The 11187-nt window shown below is 39.4% G+C and overlaps 2 protein-coding genes across 2 annotated transcripts; both read left to right on the plus strand.

Annotated features, from left to right (window-relative positions):
• The first annotated feature begins 302 nt into the window (after nt 1-302).
• On the plus strand, nt 303-653 carry LOC110913313. Its single transcript, XM_022158153.1, has one exon. The coding sequence runs from the start codon at nt 303-305 to the stop codon at nt 651-653; it is 351 nt and encodes a 116-aa protein (XP_022013845.1).
• Nucleotides 654-5441: 4788 nt separating this feature from the next.
• On the plus strand, nt 5442-8271 carry LOC110910753. Its single transcript, XM_022155357.2, has 5 exons — nt 5442-5601; nt 5748-6879; nt 6982-7209; nt 7818-7980; nt 8045-8271. Exons 2-5 carry the CDS (start codon nt 5758-5760, stop codon nt 8086-8088), a joined length of 1557 nt encoding a protein of 518 aa, XP_022011049.1. The 5' UTR covers nt 5442-5601; nt 5748-5757; the 3' UTR covers nt 8089-8271.
• Nucleotides 8272-11187: the final 2916 nt, after the last annotated feature.

Genomic DNA, 11187 nt, shown 5'->3' on the forward strand with positions numbered 1-11187 from the left:
TATGCCTGTCGTCAATTCTATTAGTCAACGATATATTCCCAGCAGAATATTCTGTATTTACTGTACTTTATTACATATATTCCTAATTGATTCATTCCTTGTATAGCTAATAGGTAGTTAGGGTTTCTCTTGTATATATACTTGTATCATATTATGTGTATTTCATCAAAGCATTCAACCCTTTTCATGGTATCAGAGCATTGCTCTGAACCCTAACTATCTCCCTACTTTCTTGTGAGGCTACGGTCTCACCCGTTTTTTCAGTCCCCAATTTTTTCTATTACCGTCCCTACGTATGCACAATGGGCGACAAAGGGGATAACACAAACAAACCTGCACCTGTTGTTCTTCATCCAGTTTACACCGTGAACAATATTCAACATAAAGTCCGTGTGTTGGATGGCACCAAGGTTACTTGCTCATCATGGGTAAAGTTATTTCACTTGAATGCTCGTGGCTACAAGGTTCTCGACCATATCGATGGAACCAAGCCACCGGCAAAAGAAGATCCAAACTACGAGTCATGGGCGGAGATAGATGCAATCGTGTTACAGTGGATCTACGGATCCTTGTCGGATGAGATCCTTGTTCGAATTATTGAGCCCGAATCCACGGCGCTGGAAGCCTGGACTCGACTCAAAAAAAAATTTTGAACAACAAAGGATCCCGTGTTGCGGCTTTGGAACATACCTTCACAAACCTCACTCTAAAATATATGCCTTCTCTCCAAGTGGATTGCCAGAAGCTAAAGGAAATTGCTGGGCAATTGTCTGATGTTGAAAGCCCGGTAAGCGAAAATCGTTTGGTCATTCAGCTTGTTCGCGGACTCCCTCTGGAGTATGACACTGTAGCCGCTCAACTCAATCAGTCACTCCCATCTTGGGAGGTAGTTGTTTACCTGCTAGATCTAGAAGAACGTCGTTAGTTGGCTCGAGAAACTCCACCAATTGTCGCTGCAGCCATTGAACCACCCCTACCCGCTCCTGCCAATGACTAGCAACCTCAACATCGTGATACCGGGCCACGTGGGGCATCCAAGTTTTCAAGCCAGAACCGCCGTAACAATGGGTTGGGGCCCAACCGCAACAACACTCAGCAACAATCTCAGGCCCACGGTACACCAAACCCAAACCGCAATGGACCCTGGAACAATTCTCAGCAGTATGGGCCTGCTCCCTCTCATAACTTTGGACCTGCACCCTGGTGTGCTAACATTTATGGGTCGCCTACAGGCTAGGCTCCTCCACCATGTCCATACCCAACCCAACCGGGTTGGGCCACACCTTGGCAACAGGGCCCATGGCAGCCGAATAGCAGATCCTACAACATTGGTGAAGCATTTCAGGCTCTTGCTGTGGACTCGGAGGACCCGAAATGGCACATGGATACCGGGGCGTCCAATCACCTAAGTGCAGACCCAGGTATATGCTCTAACTCACCTACTGTTAATTCCATTAAATCTATACTTGTCGGCAATCGTCACAAAATGCCAATCCTTGGATTGGGAAACATCAATTTTCCTTATTCCCAACATAACCTTCGCCTTAATAATGTCCTGTACGCTCCTAAATTTATCAAAAACCTTATCTCGGTTAAACAATTTACACGTGATAATCTTGTTTCTGTGGAATTTAACCCTTTTGGATTTTTTGTGAAGGACTTCAAGACTGGGAGGATATTGACCCGTCACAACAGTGATGACAGTCACCTCTACCCTGTCACCTTTCATGCTCATGTTCCCGCTCCATCCGTTTTTGCTACCACCGCTGCCGACTCATGGCATGATCGACTAGGCCACCCGGGAGTTTCAATTGTTGATTTTCTTGCTTCAAATAAATTTATTGCATGTAATAAAACTAGTCGTACGTTTTGCAATTCTTGTCAATTAGCGAAACATAAACGATTGCCTTTTATTTTATCTAATTCCACTACTATTTTACCCTTTGATATTGTGCACTGTGATTTGTGGACGTCGCCAATTGTGTCAAATATCAGTTATAAATACACATGATCTTAATTGATGACTATACGAATTATACTTGGCTCTTCCCTCTCAGATATAAATTCGAAACCGTGACCAAGTTTATAAAATTCTACGCTTACGTCAAAACACAATTCCATTTGCCCATCAAATCCTTCCAATGTGACAATGGTGGTGAATTCGACAATCATCACTTTAAGAATTTCGCCTCTACCAACGGTATTCAATTTTGTTTCTCCTGCCCACATACTTCACAACAAAACGGTAAATCCGAGCGTATGATACGCCACTTAAATGAAATCATGCTATCCATACTTACTCATGCATCCGTACCGCCCACCTATTGGGTCGAAGCCGCCCACACGGTTGTATACCTCCATAATATCCTTCCATCAAAAATTCTGAACCATCACACTCCTACCGCTGCCTTGTATCTATGACACCCAACGTACGATCACTTACGGGTTTTCGGGTGTGCGTGCTTCCCAAACCATTCTTATACTCGCCTACATAAACATGCTCATCGCTCCTCCTTGTGCGTCTTCCTTGGATATCCCGCAGATTATCACGGATATCGATGTTTAAATATTCAAACCGGGAAAATGTTTTTCTTGCGCCATGTCACTTTTGATAAGGCAACCTTCCCCTTCTCTCAATCACAAACCATACGTGATATTCTCCCCTTGAACAAGACCTGTCCACTACTATCTTCACTCATCCTAATACATTTCATGGTCCTGCCCATCCTCAGCCTTATCCACATCCTTTTGTCCCCATCGTGCCCACTAACCTACCTACTTTCCCCACCTCATCTCCTACATCACCTTCCCATGCACATCCACCTCATACGTCACGCACCCAGCCCGATTAGAACCCGCCCTCTGCTCAACCGAACTTCGACACACAATCGACTCCTCCACCACCCATACATAATTCGTCCGCTCCCTTATCGCCTCCCTTGCCACCTCCGCCACTATAACCACCGACCCATCACATGACCACCTGCCTAAAAGCCGGGATCACCAAGCCAAAACACCCCATCAATCTCCACACCTCCACCTCACCTACAATTTCTAATATCGCTAAATCACACCTCACCGCTCTAACCGATCCACATTGGCAAGAGGCTATGAATGATGAATATAGAGCCTTAATGGAAAATAACACGTGGGAGTTAGTTCCACGACCGCATAATGCACATATCATCCGTTGCATGTGGCTTTATCGCCACAAATTTCATGCAAATGGAACTTTACAAAGGTACAAAGCCCGCCTTGTCGTTAATGGTAAATCTCAACAGGTTGGCGTGGATTGTTTCGATACCTTTAATCTGGTAGTTAAACCCACTACCATTCGGACTGTACTTAGCATTACCCTTTCACGTGCTTGGCCAATTCACCAACTCGATGTCAAAAATGCATTTCTACACGGTGACTTGAATGAAACGGTTTACATGTTTCAACCACCTGGGTTTGTCGACAAACTACATCCGTCTTTTGTTTGCCGGCTATGCAAATCCCTATACGGCCTTAAACAAGCTCCACGGGCTTGGTATCGCAGGTTTGCCACTTTCATTACACAATGCGGTTTTCGTAGTACGTCGTGTGACGACTCTCTTTTTGTCTACCACAAAGGATCACGCATGGCATATTTATTACTCTATGTTGATGACATCATACTAACTGCCTCTGATGACAACTTGCTTCAAGATATTATTACGTCTTTGTCAACAGAGTTTGTGATGACAGACTTAGGCCACCTTCATCATTTCTTGGGCATTCAAGTAACACGAAACCGAGATGGCTTATTTCTTTCACAAGGTTCTTATGTTCGAGACATCCTTGAACGAGCAAACATGTCCACATGCAACCCATGCTACACCCTATGTGACACTGATTCAAAATTAAGTGCACATGCAGGTACACCCTTGTCTGACGGTACTCTTTACAGAAGCCTGACCGGCGCCTTACAATACTTTACTTTTTACCCAGCCCGACATATCTTATGTGGTACAACAGGTGTGTTTATTCATGCATGCACCCCGCGAGCCTCACTTTCAATATTTGAAACAGATTCTACGATATTTAAAAGGCACGGCTGATCATGCTCTTCATATAAAACCCTCCAAGTCTTTGAAACTAACCACTAGGGCTGTAAACGAACTGAACGAACACGAACAAGGTCATGTTCGTGTTCATTCGTTAAGGAAATTAATATGTTCGTGAACTGTTCACGAACGCATACCAATAATAAGTTTATGTTCGTGTTCGTTTGTTAAGAAAATTCAATTGTTCACGAACAGTTCGTGAACACTGGTCTCGAACGCAAGCAAATAAAAATGAACGCAAACGAACATTTAACTTGAAAATAAAAAAATGAAAACATTGTTATCCTTAAACATTGAATATAAGTAGTTAAATACAACCATCAAATGATAAATCAAAACACAAGAAATCTACCACACCACCAAATGATGAATAAAGTTTAACTAACTTAGACATAGTTATCCCTAAAAATGTCTTACAATGTCCAAATTTTAGCTAACTTAGGGTTTCAAGTTTTCAATATGTTTAGATAAAAAGGTTTATTATTTATTATTTTTTAATATAATCAAACGAACATATTACTGAACGTTCACGAACGCAGTCGAATGAACGAGACCTGTGTTCGTGTTCGTTCGCTAAGCTAACCGAACGAAATTTTTTGTTTGTGTTCATTCGTTAAGCTAATCGAACGAACATAAACGAACTTCCCGCCGAACGGTTCACGAACTGTTCGTTGAATGTTCGGTTCGTTTACAGCCCTACTAACCACCTATTCAGATGCGGACTGGGGGGGGGGGGTTGCCCAGACTCGAGACGTTCCACTTCATGTTTTTGTGTTTTTATGGGAGACAATCTCGTATCCTGATCGTCCAAACGTCAACACACTGTCTCCCGCTCGAGTGTTGAAGCTGAATATAGAGGTGTCGCAAACACGATAACTGAAACAAGCTGGATCCGCATCCTACTTCTTGAACTACACATACCTACACGTGAAGCCACCATCGTCTTTTGTGATAACGTATCAGCCGTGTATTTGTCTGGTAATCCGGTACAGCATCAACGAACCAAACATGTTGAGATTGATATTCATTTTGTTCGTGACAAGGTGCGTATGGGTGACATAAGAGTTCTACACATTCCAGCTGATTACCAGTACGCAGACATTTTCACCAAGGGTCTCCCTAAACAACTATTCAACAGATTCAAGTCGAGTCTGTGTGTTCGTAACACTACCGCTGTGACTGAGGGGGCCTATTAGTCAACCATATATTCTCAGCAGAATATTTTGTATTCACTATACTCTATTACATATATTCCTCATTGATACATTCCTTGTATAGCTAGTAGGTAGTTAGGGTTTCTCTTGTATATATACTTGTATCATTTTCTGTGTATTTCATCGAAGCATTCAACCCTTTTCATATTCTCGTGCTCCTTTGTTGTGTTTGTGCTGAAAACCCTAACCCTTCCGTCCGTCGGTCTCTACTTCTGCTGTGCGAAAATTAAAGTTGAAAATTGAGTCGTCTTCTTCTTCATCTCCTTGTGTTTGACTCTCGATTTCCTGCTGTTCAAAAGGTTAGTGCGTACTCTCTTTTATCCGTCCCAAATGCATAGTTGATTCAAAAGGTTAGTGCGTACACGGTTTGTGTTATAGACTCATTATTCTATCCCCAAATGTTAATGTTAATGTACACGTAAATTTTATATCTTCCGTTTTGTAGGCTTGGAGATATGGATCGCATTTCACAGCTTCCTGATTTCATTGCTCATCACATTCTCTCTTGTTTTGATACATCCGATGGCCCTCCTATAGACCTTGTTCGAATGAGTGTCTTGTCCAAGACCTGGTTTCACTTAACCGCTTCTTTCCCCATTTTAGATTTCACTATTTATAAATTTAAATCTAGAGAAAGTTTTTTCAAGTATGTTGAGTATACCACCTCTAGATTTTGCAACCAAAATCTCACTGCACACAAGCTCACGCTTTGGGCGAACATCCGCAAGTCTGAAGAACTAGGCATTGTTAACAGATGCCTTATATTACTTCTTAAAAATGGCGTCAAGGAGTTGTTGATTTCTATGCCGAACTACCGTTTGCCTAACATACTCTTATCTGTTCCTGTGCTGAAATCCTTGACCATATATGGCTGTAAGTTGCCTTCTTCCTTGATGCTTGATGCGGTCAAGTTGAAGTCTTTGATTTATTTGGAACTCGAATCCGTCCGTATAGATGATGAAGTGATCAAGTATATCACCAGTGGTTGCCCTCTTCTACAACAATTTGAGATTAGTTATTGTCATGGTTTCATAAGATTTTGTGTTTATGGACACCAAAATCTTCAAACAGTTGGTATTTCTGACACTGCAGTTGAGATAATTGATATTGATGCTCCAAATCTATCTAGTCTTTATGTAGCAGGCGTGGATGAAAGAGGGCCACCGCAATTGAACTTGGCTTCATGCAAAAAACTAGCATCACTGTCTTACGAAGGCAAAAATCTGAAGCGTCTTACCAACTTTTTATCCGACTTCCCCGTCCTTAAATATTTGGCTTTATGTAGTTTTAAAGACAACAATCTGAAGTTGTCAAGTCATTCGTTGAGGGCATTGGAGTTAAATTCAGAATTTGATTTGGAAGAAATTGAGTTTAGTACCCCAAATTTGGGTTTATTTGTTTACTCTGATGTTGGCCAGTATTCTTGCCTTGGGATAAGGGATTTACCCCATTTGAAAGCATGTATGCGATGCTATCCAGATGGCTCTATAGATGCTCTCTGGCTCCAGAAGTTGAGGCTCTTTTTAAGCAAGAAAAATGGATTCAAAGCTTTGAACTTGTATATTTGCTTGAGAGAGGTGTGTTTCTTTGATCAAACCGTTTATGTATTACTTTGTCATGAATAATTATATAAAACAACCCCAACACAAAGCTGTATATTCCTTCCATTTGTTTTGCAGAAGTTCATAGTGTTAGAAAAGATAAAGGAGATTGAGTTGCCACCTTACGAACTCGAGCATATTGAGCTACATTTTGTGGATAACGAATCATCAGATCATGCGGCTTTTGTGGATGCAGTACTTTGTTGTTTCCGTCCTCGATCTCTAACCCTAAGATCATCCTTTTCTTTAACTAATTTTGAAGCGTTTTCTTTAACTGACTTTGAAGAACAAAGTGCTCTTGTCAAGGTAAAGAGTTATATGTGCTCTCTCTGATTATCTTTTATTAGGGGTGTAAACGAGCCTCGGCTCGTTAGGTTTTTATGAAGCTCGAGCTCGAGCTCGGCTCGGTTCGAGCCTACTTCTTTCAGCTCGAGCTCGGCTCGCGAGTAAAACACAAAGCTCGAGCTCGGCTCGATTCGGCTCGAACTATTTTGAGAACAACCTTAAATGAGCTAAAAGCTCGGCTCGAGCTCACTTCAACATCGCTTAAACGAGCCAAAGCTCGGCTCTAGCTCGGCTCAATAATGTTATGATCATTATTAATATATTATATATAAAAAAATTAAAATTTTATATGGGCTCGTTTGGGCTCGCGAGCCTAAACAAGCTTTGTATTTCAGGCTCGAGCTCGGGCTCGATAACAAAACGAGCTCTATTTTAGGCTCGAGCTCGGGCTCGTTAAGGCTCGGCTCGTTCGAGCTTTTAATCGAGCCGATCACGAGTAGCTCTCGAGCCTCAGGGCTTGTTTACACCCCTATCTTTTATTGAGTTTCAACATTGTTTAGATTTTGTTTGCACGCAGCAGTTGCTTAGAAATATTGGCTTTTTTCTATTTTTTTATTTTTTTTCTTTAGTTTACGTACGAGAAGCTACTTGAACAAGAAAATCAAGGCCATACACTGATTCAGATTGTGTCGCCTTACTCTTCCAAAGCACATAGCCAGTTTAGAGGCTTGATGTTATTGCCCGAGCCATTACCTCGTGAAGAAAAAGCAATTAGCTTCATAAAGGAAGAAGGTACACATACTAGTTACTTATTTTTTATGTACATTCTTTACCTCACATGTTAATATCCAAACAGAAGAAGCATGCGATCAAAGCTCTGCAGGTTTGGAGATTTTGTGATGCGTCGGATGCAGGAGTCTATCAGTTGATTTTGACAAATTCGACTTGAAACATTTATAAGTAATATGCTTTTTAATATTTACGTATGTAGTGATGGTTTTGAATTTGAATCATGACAATGATGTCTAGACTAATCCATATATTGGGAGCTTTTGCTTGCTTACTTATCGTTCAGATTATATATCTTTGCCCTTATTTAATTGTTTTCTCTTAGCCTGGCAAAAATGGGCAGGTCAGGTCATAATGGGTCAATTTCAAATATATCATACCATATGCATGAGATAGAATGCTACAGATTTAGAAATCAACAGGATATCTATGTAAAGCCCTAAACTGTTTATCTCGTAAAATGTGGTTATAAGTGTAATAATATTGCCTTTTTTAATCATAACGAACTCATTCATTTATTACGATTTTTCTAGTATTTTTAGCGGAGAGTGACTGAGTGAGGTCTTAGCGGCCAGCTTGCCTGTCCCGTTTAGACCCATTCAAACTCACTCGGCACGACCGTCTTGCAACTCTAGTTTATCATTTTCCTCTGTTTTTATCCTTTATTTTGTGGGCCATAAGTATTAGCTTAGTAAAGTTTAGCATCTTAGTTAACATGACTTTATCTGTTTTAATGCTGAGAACACATCAAGGGCTTTCTTACAACTTAAAATATTTATGTGTTAATGGCCTTTTAATTTGGTTTAACAAATAAAAAATCAACAATATGAATGTCATGGGATGCTACATGAAAGAAACATAATACAACCTTGCATCGCAGAGGATTATTACTAACCCTTGTTCCACAGTGCATCATCACAAGTCTGCATGGTCTCTTAGCTCAAATGTTTTACTTTTGGAATGCCATACACCTCTATTGCATGCCCCAGTTATCGCTCTTTACCTTTATGTTGAAACATAGACGGGATAAGTTTTGAATAAAATTTATATCGAAATGTAGAGAGTAATAAGCATTTATCAACAATATATTTGGAATATACGAAAACGTTGTATCTTAAAAGTTATTAAAGAAAAAGAATATATATGTAAAATTTAAATATAAAGATAAAGATAAAAACAATAAAAATTGTAAATAAAAAAGTAAGTGTGTGGGCAAGTGAAGGCCATGTGTCCCAATAGAAAAAGAAAAATTATTCTTACAGCTTGCAATTGTTAAGCTATGTGTTTCATAGTTTTTTACTGTCGTATTATACTGTATTATACTGTCACTAAAAAAGTAAGTGTGTGAAGTGAAGGCCAAGCTATGTGTTTCATAGTTTTTTACTGTCATATTATACTGTCCCTAAAAAAGTAAGTGTGTGAAGTGAAGGCCAAGCTATGTGTTTCATAGTTTTTTACTGTCATATTATACTGACAGTGTCACTAAAAAAGTAAGTGTGTGAAGTGAAGGCAATGTGTCCCAATAGAAAAAAAAAAATTATTCTTACATCTTGCAATTGTTAAGCTATGTGTTACTGTTTCATAGTTTACTCTCATATCATAAAGTTTCTGTCACATTATTGTCACGTAGTCATAGGTTTTATTTACTTTTTTCACCTTTAGTGTGTAATGGTTTCACAGATTTTCACTACACACAATCCACTAAAATAATATATAAATCTAATAAGCATTTATAAAAAAGGAAAGAAAACGTTTGATTGATTGAAAAGGACGGAGCCACCACCATCTTCCCCCCCCCCCCCCCAACCCCAACTAATGTTGTTGAATTTGATTTTTAGTTATATGTTTAATTTTGTTAAAGTGCATGGAAATTTCAAAATCCTTACATTAATTAGACATTAATTAGCGTAACGTAAGTTGTAACGAGAACCCACGCATTTTTAACAAGAACCCGTGTATTTTACGTTACGTGATTTATTTGGTGTTATAAACCTGTGTTTTTGTTTCACGTTTTTTTTCATGGTTTTAGTCATTTTTGGGTTGTTATTTAGCATGTTTTTATGCCTCCACCTCTGGAAGCACGGTTATCAGTTATTTTTTATACCTTCATTTAACCAAAACAAACCAAAGCGAACCAATTATATTTTCATATATTTATAGCTTTTATACCTTCGGTTCATGTGGATTAGGACCATATACAAAGGGTAAAATAAAAATAAGAAAGGTAACAAGGATTCTAGACCATTGATCTTAGATTTAGTGGGTTGAAATTAGTTTTTGGGAAAAGAAAATAGTAAAAGGGCAGGAAGGAAATCTTATATTTATTGACTTTCTCTCTCCACATTCAAGGCACTGTCAATTCACTCAATTAATTTAAAACGTCCATAACTTTTTCATATCACATTTAAAAAAAATTCACCATAAGGGGAGGCGAGGTGGTAATTGTTTGCCCGTGATAGAATTCTATCAGTCGTTATAATATCCAAAACACCACCGCCACCCCCAGTGATCACTCGTTAACTTTACCACGCGTGGTATTTTTCACGCGTTAATGTATTGCGAGTGATGGTATTGTTGGGTGTTGTTGAGTGTTGTGAGTGATGGGTATTGTTGGGTGTTGTGATTGATGATCGTTGCCACTAAAAAAGGTTGTGAGTGATGGAATAATGGTTGATGACATGGCGGAACTTGATTGGATGTTATGAGTGATCCGAATTTTTGCAAGTGATAACCACCCCCTCCTCCCTAATAACAAACGTTTTTTATCTTTAATATAAGTATGGCATTGCTATACCAGGGCGTTAACCGGGACATGTGGTCTGTATTACTAACGTTGTTGAATTTGATTTTTAGTTGTATGTTTAACTTTGTTAAATTGCATGGAAATTTTGAAATCCTTACATTAATTAGTGTAATGTAAGTTGTAACGAGAACCCACGTATTTTTAACGAGAACCCGTGTATTTTACGTTACGTGAGTCACTTGGTGTTATAAACCTGTGTTTTTGTTTCACGTTTTTTCTTGGATTTAGTCATTTTTGGGTTGCTACTTAGCATGTTTTTACGCCTCCACCTCTGGTAGCACAGTTTTACACCCCCGCCCTGCAAAGCCTGTGCTTAATTCTAGTAAAATTATTGGAAATAGAAAAGGAGTTGTTAATAAGATTTTATACCGAAAACTAAACTAAAAACTGAATTAACGGAAAACCGA

Source organism: Helianthus annuus, chromosome 7 (assembly GCF_002127325.2).
Source record: "Helianthus annuus cultivar XRQ/B chromosome 7, HanXRQr2.0-SUNRISE, whole genome shotgun sequence".
Taxonomy (NCBI): Eukaryota; Viridiplantae; Streptophyta; class Magnoliopsida; order Asterales; family Asteraceae; genus Helianthus; species Helianthus annuus.

Bases quoted from the DNA above. Each gene is read 5' to 3' on its own strand.
- LOC110913313 (XM_022158153.1), top strand. From the start codon at position 303: ATGGGCGACAAAGGGGATAACACAAACAAACCTGCACCTGTTGTTCTT.
- LOC110910753 (XM_022155357.2), top strand. From the start codon at position 5,758: ATGGATCGCATTTCACAGCTTCCTGATTTCATTGCTCATCACATTCTC. The intron at 6,880-6,981 runs GTGTGTTTCTTT...TTTGTTTTGCAG, and splicing joins TGTATATTTGCTTGAGAGAG to AAGTTCATAGTGTTAGAAAA. The intron at 7,210-7,817 runs GTAAAGAGTTAT...TTTTTTCTTTAG, and splicing joins AACAAAGTGCTCTTGTCAAG to TTTACGTACGAGAAGCTACT.